The sequence below is a fragment of the Barbus barbus genome (genome assembly GCF_936440315.1).
Source record: "Barbus barbus genome assembly, chromosome: 24".
Lineage (NCBI taxonomy): Eukaryota > Metazoa > Chordata > Actinopteri > Cypriniformes > Cyprinidae > Barbus > Barbus barbus.
Window position 1 is genome coordinate 1,753,349 of NC_136752.1, and position 13,600 is coordinate 1,766,948.

Genomic DNA, 13,600 nt, shown 5'->3' on the forward strand with positions numbered 1-13,600 from the left:
AACTGATGAGACACATGGCTTTCGATCCATTACTTTTCTGGATTGCTCCAGGACTTATTTCATGTATTTGTATATGAAATAAAAAAACATTCAGTGTGGAAAAATATTTTTCAAGGCACGTCAGTGTCTATAACTTTTTATCTTTTTGAGCATTATCAACTCTGGATGATAGATAGTAAAGCCCAGAGTCTCTTCTTTCCAAAGATACCTAATTTGTTTGTGTAAGCACACTTTGTCACAAACTGTTACCATTTTAATTCAGGTAGGTTATTTTCACCTGCGAGGCCCTAAATGGGCTTGAAGGTTAAAGTGTTAATGAATAAAGTTGTCGGTCATTACAGATTCCTGTACTTTATCACTTTTGCCAATGTAAACATTTGTCACAGATTGTTTTGCTTGTAACTGAATGCAATTCATTGACGTAATGATTCAGTGATCTCAATCAACATTATCAATAGCTCTTTATTTTAGTCCCGATCTGCATGTATATACTAGGGATGTGCAGCGGAGCCATTATTTGTATCTGTATTTGTATCTGTGACAATCTCAGAATTATTTGTATCTGTATCTGTATTCGGATGGATCCGGAAGTGGGCGTGGGTTAAACCGGAAGTTCGTCAAATTACATGGAAATACCATTTTAAAAGCAAATCTGTTTGATTCGTAGTTTTCATTTAACAAATATGCATTGTATAGGCTAACTAAAGAAAGTATTATTTTTTATTATAATTATGACTTTGTAAATATGTTCTATTTAAAACTACAGAAAATGTTGATCAAAAGAGAACAATAACTTTATTCTTGTTTTCCAGTGAAACTTTGTGTACAATTTACGAGTATTTTATCAACAGAGCACAACAAATTATTTGGACCCTCCAAAAGCCTTAACCAAACATCGCTTTTCTTCGTCTTGTATAATTAAATGTTATTAAATTAAATGCATTTCTCTCTAAAGGCACATCTAATGAGGAGATGGGAGTCAGGATCATCATCTTCATCTTTGCGACACTGACACAGAAAACACTTGTTTATTAGTAGATTCAAATATCTTCTTACTATTCCGCCCGGACACATTGATGGTAATTGCTTCTGCTGGGGCTTTACGGAAAGCTTTATTGCGTGTATTTGAAGCAGAACTCTTCATCTGCTGATGGCTCTCTGCTGCTGCGGGACTCTAAACACCGTCGAGCCGCTCTCAGTCGCGGCATGCTCTCGTGTTGTTTCCAGCGCGGCAATTTTTTCATCACTAAATGATGGATGTCTAAAATATAAAAATAAGGAGAAGCCTAAAACAGGCCCGAGGCCCGGCCCGCGTCTGAACTATGATGTGAATATTGGCCGAAGCCCTTAGAATCGTCCTATCCCCCCCCCCTTACGGCGCCCCTGCTGAGGAGACCACATTCGTTAGACAAACGCAATGATCTGCATGATATTATCTGTATGAAACTGTGTCAAACTATCAAAGCAGTAGCCATTATTATTGCACAAATCTTAACAATCGCAGACTCACTAATGCAGTGCTGTTCCAGCAAACATGTGATTGTGTCTGCCGAATATGTTTTTCTGTTATTCGGATGAATTCGTTATTCGTTTTGAAGCCATTATCCGTGCCTTTCCGAACAAGGTATTCGGCTTCGGGCACACCCCTAGTATATACTATGTACAGTACTTATTATAGTGTTTACAAAAAACTGGGTATTAACTAGGTACTAATTCTGAACCTACCCGTAAACCTAAACGTAGTTACCTTACATTATGCAGTACTTTTATTATTACAGTACATGTACTGTAAAATGACATTATCTACTGAATCTATCAGCCCCACGTTACAAGACCAACACATGAAAGAAAAGTCATACTAAACCTGCATGAGCTAATATATCTTTATATTATATATTTACATTTAGCCATTTAGCAGACGCTTTTATCCAAAGTGACTTACAAATGAGGACATGAGAAGCCATCAAAACCAACTAAAGAGCAACAGCATGCAAGTGCTATGACAAGTCTTGGTTAGCCTAACGCAGTACACACAGAAAGTGTTTTTTTAGAAAACGAGGTAGATAGAATATAGAAAAAAGAAACCTAGTGTGTTTTTTTTTTTTTTTTTTTTTTTTTTTAGAAGAAACAAGTAGATAGAATAGAAAAAAGAAAGTAGTGTTAGTTTTACAAGAAAAGTTAGAGAATAAATATGCAATTGATAGAGGGTCAAATAGGTGTTTTTTTTGTTTTTTATTTTTAATTAAAAGAAGACAGATAGATAAAATATAATTAGAATAGAGAGTGCTAGAGTTAGAGGGTCAAATAAAGATGGAAGAGATGTGTTTTAGCTGTTTCTTGAAGATTGATTGGGCAGGTCATTCCACCATTCGTTATATTTCTAATATATAATATTTTTTTTTTAGCAATAAAACCCCTTTACCAGCTGTCAGTTGTCTTTTCTGTCACATCTAATATCGGTAATAGATCACGTCACGACTTGATGATTTGGAAAGAAAGACGTAATGGACATCCGAGCACAAGTAGATACCATCTGTGTGTGTAGTGTGTGTCCTCTGAGCGCTGCTGTCTGTCTCTGTTCACAGGTTGGTTTCTCCTGAACAGCCCACCAAGACCAAGTTCCTGACTCTGGGCTCCAAGTTCCGCTACAGCGGCAGAACGCAGACGCAGACGCGACAGGCCAGCTCCCTCATCGACCGGCCCGCACCCTACTTCCAGCGCACCTCCAGTAAACGCATCTCTCGCAGTCTTGATGGAGGTATCGCACCTCATTTGCTCTGTCTGTGTGTCACAGTAACACTAGCTCTTGTTTCTAGCTGAAGTATGAGTTCTGCATTACTATATGAAACGGTTCTACATGACATCCCCATTCATCGGTCAAGTCTGTGTGGTTGTGTCAGGCTGATCAGAACAACATTCATGTGAAATCCACGTTTTCTTGACATGTGACATTTAATTGAAATTGGAAATATGAGCTGGAAATTTATCTCTCTATTTTCCCCCAAGTCTTGATGATATATAATACTTTTAAAATTTTAAAAGGTGATTTATTTATTTATTTATTTTTGTCCCAGACAACAGTTATTGTTACAAAGTACATACACATTTTTCAGGACTAGTTGTTTAAAAAAAATCTAGACATACTGTAGTAATCTCTTACTGTTTTTTTACAGAATAACCAAACTAAAAAGTAACATTTAAAATCATTTTGAAGTAAAGGTACCACTGTACCAATGCAACAATATGAAATATAAAAATCTGAAAATTATACAAAGTGCAATCTTCCTTACCAGAAAGCTGTGCTTGTTGCGACAAAACGTTTTGTATTCAATCTTGCATTTAAATCCAGTTGCCAGTCCTTTGCAGTAAGTAGCTAGTAGCATGAAAAATAAGACAAAGCGAGAAAGGAGCGTTCCCTTTAAAATCACTTCATTATAATCAGTGAGTATCTTTTTTACTATGCGTTTGTGTTGTTAGTTGAGACATGCTAAACCAAAGCCTCTAGTGTTTGCCTCCAGACTGATTAAAACATCTGATTGGTGTTCAACAGAAATGTCTGTAATTGCTATAATGGTCAATGTAGTTGTAAAAAGGAAACCGCATATACAGGAGTTTGAAAGCAATGGTCATAGTTGTGAAATTAAAAAGCTGTGTGTGTGTGTGTGTGTGTGTGTTCGCTTGCCACTGCCCTTACACAAACACACACAGGAAGTCTTATCTGCTCCCACAAACTCTTTGGTCTCCAGTCAGTGTCGGCACTTAGAAAGGCACTGAGGCACAGCGCCTGTTTTTTTCAGTACCGCATGCCCAAATCTCATCTGTACCCTCAGAGGAGCAGAAAACAAGCGTGACAGAAAACAAGCAGCAGGCGTGATTCAGCGTGTTTGTCAGTGAACTCTTCCCCGGGCCGTGAGCTTCCAAGCTATGAACTCTTTATCTGCAGGAAATCTCCCAGCGGTGAATGAGGCCATTCAGCTGAGGTCTCTCTCTCTCTGTGTGTGTGTGTGTGTGTGTGCTCGCGTTTTTTGTGACAAATGAGGACATAAATGTGTATAATGACACCGGTATGACACAGGTATTACAAAGTGAAGGTGACTTATGAGGACATTGCCCCATGTCCCCACTTTTCAAAACACTCATAAATCATACAGAGTGAGGTTTTTTGGGGAAAGTAGAAATGCACAGTCTCCTGTGAGGCTAAGTTTAGGGGTAGGGCAATAGCACACACAGTTTGTTCAGTATAAAAACCATTACGCCTATGGAGAGTCCCCACTTTTCACAAAAACAAACGTGTGTGTGTGTACTAGTTTAACCTACATTATAAAGGTCCAAATGTCCTTACTAGGATGGTAAAGCTGAAATCAGCTGCAGCAGTCCCCACGAAGAAGACAGATTAATAAACACTAAATAATTCATATGTAAAAATGCAGATGGGTTTCTTTGAGGTCAGTTTCAGAGTTAAACTCCGGCCCCACCGTCATTTTGCTTTTCTTAATGATATAAAAACAGCTTAATTCAGTTGGACAATGGACGCTTGAACTCTAAACTGAAAGCGCGTGCTCCATACAGACTTAAAGCATGATGAATGACCGCTCCATGACCTGCAGTGAGTAAATCACCGCTCATGTGAACGGGGCTTCAGCATTTATTATGCTTGTTGTTCACTTCTGGTTTGTCATGTTTGTTTCTCTCTGTATGAATGAACCCCGGTTTGTTTATCTGCGGTTTGTCCATAGCTGCTGTTCTCCTGATATGTTTTCGGCTGAGGGGTGATCTTGTGTTGTATTGTTGTGTCCGTGTGCATGCATTGTCCCGGCTCTCTGCCGTGGACAGACACAGGAAATGAGGGACATCTGCTTCCTGTCTGTGGAGCGAGCAGGAGAGATGAGCTCAGAGGAAATGAGGGTTTTATAGGCAGAGCAGAATGAAGCACAGACAGCATCAGCGTCTGGCTGCTATATGTGTTCATGATAAACGCAGCTGATCAGGGTCAGAGCAGAGCACACTCCACAAACAAAACACTGCATAAAAATATCGAAAAAATGCAATTGATACAAGCATTTATGGACTTCAGGAGTCATTTTATGACTTCAGGAGTCATAAAATGCCGTTTCAGATTTTTATATTACATTTATAAAGGTCAGTTTTCCCACCAAAAAAGGTCCAATATTTGTAAAAAAAAAAAAAAAAAAAAAATTCCATCCTCATTTTTGCTCTTTGGGGAAAGAAAAGCTTAATTTTAAGGGGCGTTTCCTCTTGCAGAAACATTGCTGTGATTGGCTAGCTTTGACACACTAGCCACGCCCTCCTTTACAGCATGTCTGTGTTTTGATGCTCACGGTGGCAAGCGCTGTGATGTTTGAGTCCCAGAGAGAAGATGCAACAGTCTGTTTTCAGTGTGGGAACTGCTTTTGCTTGCTTCATTTTCAGTATATAGCCTAGTTTTTGAAGTACTGTAGTTACTTGTGTTACAAAAGATGCTGCAGCTTAAGTAGGTTTGAGGAACTGTTGTTTCTCATTCATTTGCCAAAGGTTAAACTTTTGTTTTGGTTGCAGCTTTCGTGCTTGCTGTTTTAATAGTGTTAAATGCTGGTTTACCAACAATGTCTGAGTTTGACGGCCTTACTCAACATCTTTATCCAGCAGCAGTATGATCTAATGATTGATGGACAGATATAGTCGTTCAGAACAGACAATGATGACACATGTTAAGGGGGCGTGTCGAGAAGAAATTGTGACATCACCATTCTCTTGATTTCAAATCCAGATGTTTTAGAAGGGCAGAAAACAGAGTTTTGAAACTTGTGGCATGTTTTTACTGTAAAGTAACCTCTTATGTGTGTGTCAACATCAAGAACATGTTGGTTCTTGGTTCATCATGATTCCTTTAAAACTGGGGGAAGAGTGAATTATTTTCTGCTGATCAGCATCACGCAGCACACGCTGTGGAGCTTCAATATTATAAACTCAGAACATTCCTTTAAGAAGTGGTTTGGTCAACATTCTGAGCGATTAGGCTAAAGATAGCTTCAGCTCTGGTCACTACTGAGCAGTGTCTCTCTTCTGCCCCGAGTCTTTCCAGCAGTGAGCATGGTGGTTTATGTTTGTGTGATGTGATGCTGGAGAATCAAACAGAGTCGGAGGTGTTTTCTGTTTTCGGGGTTGTGTATTGGCGCGTCTAACCCTTTCATTTTTTACTGGTTAGCACGTGGTCAGCATTCACCTCGTTTAGAGGGCAGTGTGTTCATGCTCTCAGGCTGAATTGTGCTTCAATAATCCATCATAACACAAAATACATCATCCCTGTGAGCCGGGACGTAAAACTCATGCTCCGCATCAATTCATGCACAGCCGGTATGAAAGCTTCTGAGAATCTGCTTTCCCAGCTCCTCTCCATTAAAATGACCCCGTTTTTCCTCCTGCTGGGAATCCAGTCACGGGTCGTGGTGTTTTAACGATGTTGCGGTCGCCCCCTGGTGGATGCATGGGGAACTGTGTGTGGCCCAGTTCTGCTACAGCGTGACATGATGAAACGGACGTCCCAGCAGCGCAGGCTACATTAGCCTACTTTCACACTGCTCAAAGCAGGTTATGCCGATGCCGAGCGGGAGGAGCGCTCACATGTTCCTCCTTAGTACCGTCTGATCCATTATTCACAGGTTCCTAATGGAGAGCAGTGCTGTGAATCTCACGGGTTATACTGCATGTTTGAGTGTTAGTACTCTACATTACTCTATATTCAGAAGTGTGGACTGTAGTGCTCATCTGGTTTACTAGAACACACTCCTATAAGAATGCTTACATAAACCATATCCAGATTGTGTGTGTGTGTGTGTGTGTGTGCACCTGGTATTCATCACGTCCTGGGGACCAAATGTCCCCACAAGGATAGTAATACCAGTAAATCTTAATCTTGTGGGGACATTTTTTGGTCCCCATGAGGAAACAAGCTTATAAATCATACAGCATAAAGTTTTTTGAAAATCTAAAAATGCAGCATGTTTCCTGTGAGGGCTAAGTTTAGGTGTAGGGTTGGTGTAGGGCAATAGCACATACAGATTGTACAGTATAAAAACCATTACGCCTATGGGATGTCCCCATAAAACATGGAAACCCAACATGTGTGTGTGTGTGTGTGTGTGAGAGTGATATCTTTGGATGTAAATGTCATTTGACCTCGGGGGCTTCAGAATCCCAGCTAAGGTTTGGGCTGTGTTTGGAATGAAATACTGGCTTACTGCATACTACCATGTTTATTTTTTTAGTACACTGCCATTCAGAAGTTTGGGATCAGTAAGATTTTATGTTTTTTAATTGAGTCTCTTATGCTCATCAAGGCTGTATTTATTTGATCTAAAAATACAGAAACAACTGTAATATTGTGAAATATTATTGCAATTTCTAATAACGTTTTTTTATGTAATTAACATACTTTAAAATATAATTTATTTCTGTGATCAAAGCTGTATTTTCAGCATCATTACTTCAGTCTTCAGAGTCACATGATCCTTCAGAAATCATTCTAATATACTGATTTATTATCAGTGTTGAAACTGTTCTGCTGCTTCATATTTCTATGGACCTGTGATACTTTTTTCAGGATTCTTTGAATAAAAAGTTAATCGTCTAAGCAGTAACAGATGTTTTGTTTACAGATAACAGTCATGTAACTGATGTGAGCAGCATTTTCTCTGGTTCATATGATCACAAAACTTGCTCCTCTACCACAAATGAATTGACATCTGAATGCATGATTTTTATCACTGAGTGCCACGCTGATGTATTTTTATAGACGTCCTCATGAGAAAAACAGTTCAGGTGTAAATAGGGCTTGAGTTTGAGCAGTAGAGAGCAGATTTGTGAGTGTCTTGGGAGCATCGGTTAGAATTATTTATTATTTTCAGTACAAAATGTATGCCATCCTGTTGTAGCTGAGGTGTTTATGATTTTTAATAAACATTATGATTTTTTAAAATCCAAACATTTAATGAAAAATATGCATGTTTGGCCATACAGTGGTGTCTGAGATCACGGTTTCTACTGTAGATTCTTTTCTAGTTGAATTCAAAATTTGTCACCAATCAAAGAATTGACCAACGTAACAGTTTGAGAGAAATATTGAATTGAAAAATAAACATGAATTTGAGAATGCCTTTCGTACTTACATTTGTTTAGTCACTTGGAAATAGTGTAAAACTACATTTTAAAATCCCACAACTGTTCACTTTAAATGAAAATAAAACATGTCAGATTTGCTAAGTGGTTTCTGACATGAACTGTTTACAGATATGAACATAAGGACTACCGGCTAACTGTCTCTGTGTGTGTGTGTGTGTGTGTGTGTGTGTGTGGCGGCAGCTCCTGTGGTGAACGTGAGTGATTACAGTCAAGCTGCAGGCGCTGGAGAGAACGGCCCGGCTCTGGAGCTCAACTCTGACTCTAAGGTGAGAAAGACCCTCTTCATCACAGTCCTCATCTCTACAGGAAGTGCTCTGGAACAATAACTAGCTATTACCCCTGCTCAGATGTTAAACGTACAGATGCTTGAAAATACTACTTTTAGTGTTTAATCTTTCCCCCATTTTTTTGTATTGATTCTGGTTTGATTTGTTGAAATGATAACTCAAGCTAAGCCTAGAATGATGCTGCGTAAATGTTTTGTAATACACTGGGATCGTCCTCTGTTTGGAGACACATACATACACGGCTCACACGGTCCGGTTCTTGAACAATACCCGGAGAAACCTCCATCCCCAGCTGACCTGTACGCTTCGAGTCGGTCTGCCACCCTGACGTGACATTTCTCCGTCCGTCAAAGGCCTGTATTCATGGCGTCCGTGAGCCCTGAAGGAGCGCTGGCATTCCTGCTGTAACCTACAGCTCTCACATGAAGAGAGTCTTTCACAGGCGCCCCACACGCAAGCCAATGGAGGATGTTAGCGCTTTGAGAACTTCATCCTGTCTGTGTAACTGCCCTCAAACGCACACAAGCCAGCTTTGTGACAATAACAGTGTTATCTAGCCTGTTATTGCCTGTTTCCATGGCGACCGACATTGCACCCCTCTGCTCGTCACCGGCCTGTTCGTTAGATATGATGTAGGTCCAGCCCACTGAAGAGCTCCTGATTGAGTTATGCTCATTTAGGACACTGGAATCCAGACAGATGCCTCTGTGTTTCTCTCAGGGCGTTTTCACACTTGGTTCACTTTCTCTCCACCAGCGGTTTGTTCACCTGTGTAGCTTCTGCCACAGTTGTAAAGCAAGTGACTCAAAGAATAAATCACATCTAGAGGTCGATCAATAGTGGATTTTACCGATACTGATAGCTAGGTTGGACCACACTGGCCGATACAGATTAATCAACTGATACATTTTAAAATGGCTACTGAATGAAAACAATACCGAACCATAATTTGTAAATTAATAAAAAATATTAATATTAATCATTAGTTAGCTTATAGTTTATTAACTGTTAACAGAAGAAACTTTAAAACTGCATTAGTAATGGTAAATATTGAAATGAACACACTCTAATGAGGAACAGTACTTAAACAGCTTTCATTCATCTTAATGTTACAAATGGACTCTTATTTTAAAGTGTTACATTTCCTGCTTAAAGATGATCATCTTTAACTATCTGCACAAAGTCCATAGCATTGAAATTACTGGCATATGAATATTGTATGTATACTCACACTTTATTTGATTCTGTTTAGAACACTTAATTAACTAACAAAATATGTTAGCCACACGCAAGTTTACTTCAAGAATGAACAATGTGACAGATGAGTTTGGCGTTTAAAAAAAGAGCAAACGAAAAGATAAAGCTCTATCTATATTACAGCTCTCTATAGAAAGCATACAGACTTTATTAGAGCCACAGAAAGACAGTTCTCTGAAAAATGCACAATACACAATTTTACAGCCTAGATTGATTTGGGACAAATATAATGTAATTAATGGAGAACTATGTGAATGCACTCTGTTCCAACAATCAACTATCGGTGCCGATTAATCGGTAAAACTGATACATCGGTCGACCTCTAATCACATAATTACTTCTGCAGCTCACTTGTTCGAATTAGGCCAGATTACTTTTATACCGACTGAGCTGTACTAGAGTTCACATGAACCAGACCCAAAAAGACTTGAATGTGGTTCCCAACCAAAACAGTTGAATTCTGACAGCTTGTGATGTCATAATGCCATTAGTTTTACTAACAAAACTTAGCACAGATGAGCACAGTGGACTTGCAAAAGATGCATCAAATGCAAGCTGCTCACTAAAGGCTGTTTCTGTGGCGATGAGCAGCTTTATATGTGTTTCACATTCTACAATACAGACTGTTTCACATTAATAAACCGCAAAATAACAGTGTTACTGTTTTAAAATTGATCAATTATCATTCAAATTCAGCTGTGAAACAGCTCTACAGAAGAAAATAGTGTCATTCAGCTCAATTTAGATTCAGTGTTAGTGGCAATGCAGTATAGTGCAACTGCGCTGTATGTCGGTGCGCTGCCCACAAGGCTGTTGGCGCCGACAATATTTTTATACTAAAGTAATGCACTGTCAATAGTTGCTTACTTCCACAAATTTGTCCAGATTGCTTTTAAATCAACAGTGAGCCGTACCTCAGACGCTCTTAAGGCCCGTTCACACCAAGAACGATAACTATAAAGATAATGATATTAGTGTTCACACCAGCGATATCGTCTGTTTATTCTAAGCGCACGCTCGTCTGCCGCTTTAAATTCTCCAGCTCATTATAGCAGGATTGTTTCTGATTGGGTGTTAATGTTTTTATCGTTCGTCGGCTGCAAAAAAAATGTTTCTGAAAGTGATTCCAAAGATATTGTTTCTCTGTGCGTTTATCGTTATAGTTGTGGTGTGGCCTCTGCTATTCTTTAATATTGAGAACAATTTTTAGAACGATATCTTTATCTTTATAGTTATCGTGCTTTGTGTGAACGAGCCTTTACACTCTCATTGAGAATTGCTTTCACGGCCTCTGAAGAAACCGAATCGAGATCGATTGGACTCCACAGCCTGGTGTGAAAACGCCCTCCTCTCTCCCCCTGAGCTTCTGCACCAACACTCTGCTAGCTTATGTTGTCTAACGCTTGCCCACACACACACTAGCACACCCCTAAATATTAGAGTCTTTCCTAATGTGTCATCCCTCACCCTCCAACCTCGACTCGGCTCACTGACTAATGTTGTGTTTCTCTCTCCCCTTCTCTTTCCCCGCGCACTCCACCATGTCTTTTTGCCATGCACATTCCTCTTCCGTTGCATTTTGTCGTTGCACCCACACAGTCTCTCTTCATGTTCCCATTCTCCCCATCCTCCTCCACCCTCTCCTCCCTGCCGCACACCCTCGACACCATCTCTGAGCTGGACGTGTTGTCTGACATCTCCGAGGACGAGCCCGACCTCCGCCTGGAGCCTGACCTCCACTTCGAGCCAGACTCTGAGCCTGTGAGCTGGCCGGCCGAAGACTCCAGCAGCGGCGAGGGTGCGTCCGAAGAGCCCCGCTCCGCCTTGCCCCGGCTGGGTCTGTCCGTGCTCCGCTTCTGCAGGGGTCTGTGTCTGCCCTGGCTTCTGGATGAGGACGGCTGCATCAGTCTGCCCTGTCTGCCGGAGGACTGCGCCGCTCTGCTGCTCCCCGCCGGACTGCACCGTCACCTGCCCCTCTCCTCCACTTCCCTCCTGCCCTCCTTCCTGCTCATCTTCGCCGTCTTCCTCTCCGCCTGCCAGTCGGTGGCGCTGTCTCTGTTGCTGGCGCTGCCTCTAGCCCTGTCCCTGTGCTATCTGGAGCCGAAAACACTGGCGCGCTTAAGGCCGGCGGAGGTCACGCCTGAGACGAGCGTTCCAGAGGAAATGCAGTGTGACCCCGCCGCCTAAACTGACCCCTGACCTCCCCGTTCCTTCCTCCCTGTCTGCCTACCTCCTAATCGCTACTGTGTGCATTTTGTCGCTGTTTGCCTCTATAGCTCTTTCTCCCACTCCACCTTCCAGTGCCAGATTTTCAGTGTGAAATGCAGATTAGTCCTTGCGCTCAGATTGTAGCTGTGTAAATCAGCAGCATTCCAGTGGGACTCTATTTATAGTCCACATCCTGTCTGAAAAAACTCTTTCCCCACGTTTTATTATACCCGAACCACTCGGCCAGCTTTAAAGGGGTCATATGACGATGATAAAAATAACATTATTATGTGTATTTGGTTTAATGCAGTGTTTACGCGGTTTAAGGTTCAAAAACATTATTTTCCACATACATTATTGTTTCTCCTCTCTGCCCTGTATTTCTGAAACACGTTGATTTTTACAAAGCTCTTCGTTCTGAAAAGCACGGTGTGCTCTGATTGGCCAGCTATCCAGTGAGTTGTGATTGGCCGAATGCCTCAAGCGTGTGACGGAAATGTTACGCCCCTTGCCATATTTGGAAACATGCAAAAGTTACGCCTTCTTTCTTTGCGTAAACATTTGGGCAGTGTTATGCAAATCTTCCCACACAGTAACGTAGATTTGTGGGGCGTTTGAATGAGGCGTTTTAGGAAGGCGTAGACGAGTCTTAACTTTTATAAAGAATCTGTCTTTGGGTTTGAGACTTTAGTCTTTGCAACTTTACAGATTTTATATATGCACGAACAGCTTGTAACACTCCAAAGAGAAAGGAAAACTTGAAATTGCATCATATGACCCCTTTAATCTTACAGTAAACAGCAGATTTATATATATAGAGTTCATTATAGTCCTTCAGGTATTTTATAAGAGTCTCAAACAGAAAAGCTGCATCTCACTCAGACCTGTCCCAGAGCTCAGGGCTCGCTCCTTATCACTTTGATTGGGGATTCAGGCCTTCCCATCATCCATTTCACCTTTTCAGACTATTTTGTCCATTATTCCACCAATTAGAGTCCACAGGTGGAGGTCATGGAGAAGCCAAACGCGGATGCAGCCACATCCATCACCTCTGAAACGGCCTTTGAGGTCTGCTAACCTTCCCAGCATGCATCTGTAATCACATTCATGTAATTAGCACACAGTCCAGAGGTATTGTAGGACATGTTTTGAACTAATCTTCATCTTTTATCTCCGACGGCATGAACAGACGGATGGCGCTGGTGCTCCTGAGAGAAAGGTCTTTCACTTTTGTTTGAGATGCAAATTGGTGTAATTCACTGTCTTTAATTTCATGTTTTTGTCCAATTGAAAGTGATGGGTTCTTGCATCATGCTTGTTTGATGTGGAATCTTGGCTTTCTTTGCTGTGGTGATGGTTGATTGTTTTTATTTGCTGTTATCCTGTGCTTGTTCTGTAATTTAACTGCAAATTAGGCTCAAATCACGTGAGCTCTCTGGATTAATTTGCTGATTTACTGGCTAAGCAGTGCTAGATTGATTGACTTGTGATCAAATGCTGATTTGCCTGTTGGTTGGTTGCTTCCAAGAACCCTGATACAGATCAGGAAATCAGTAGTGTCATATATGAACCGAACTGGATCAGCCTACAGTCACATCAGAAAGTCTGAGAGCACATTAGTGCTCTAGTGAATATGAGATTGAAGATCAATTTAAAACTGGAAGCTGCTG

General features: G+C 40.9%; 1 protein-coding gene across 9 annotated transcripts in view; it reads left to right on the forward strand.

The window, feature by feature from the left end:
- LOC306844069 (protein 4.1-like) overlaps nt 1-13,600 on the forward strand; it is a 104,094-nt gene that overhangs the window by 68,677 nt on the left and 21,817 nt on the right. For 4 of the 9 annotated variants that reach the window (XM_079375937.1, XM_079375938.1, XM_079375934.1 and 1 more), the window contains exons 12-13: nt 2,586-2,758; nt 8,359-8,444. In XM_079375937.1, the coding sequence (XP_079232063.1) occupies nt 2,586-2,758; nt 8,359-8,444 (259 nt within the window). Of the gene's footprint in view, nt 1-2,585; nt 2,759-8,358; nt 8,445-12,923; nt 12,999-13,119; nt 13,150-13,600 lie in introns of all 9 variants that reach the window. The other 5 variants (XM_079375932.1, XM_079375931.1, XM_079375939.1 and 2 more) reach the window with 3 other exon arrangements.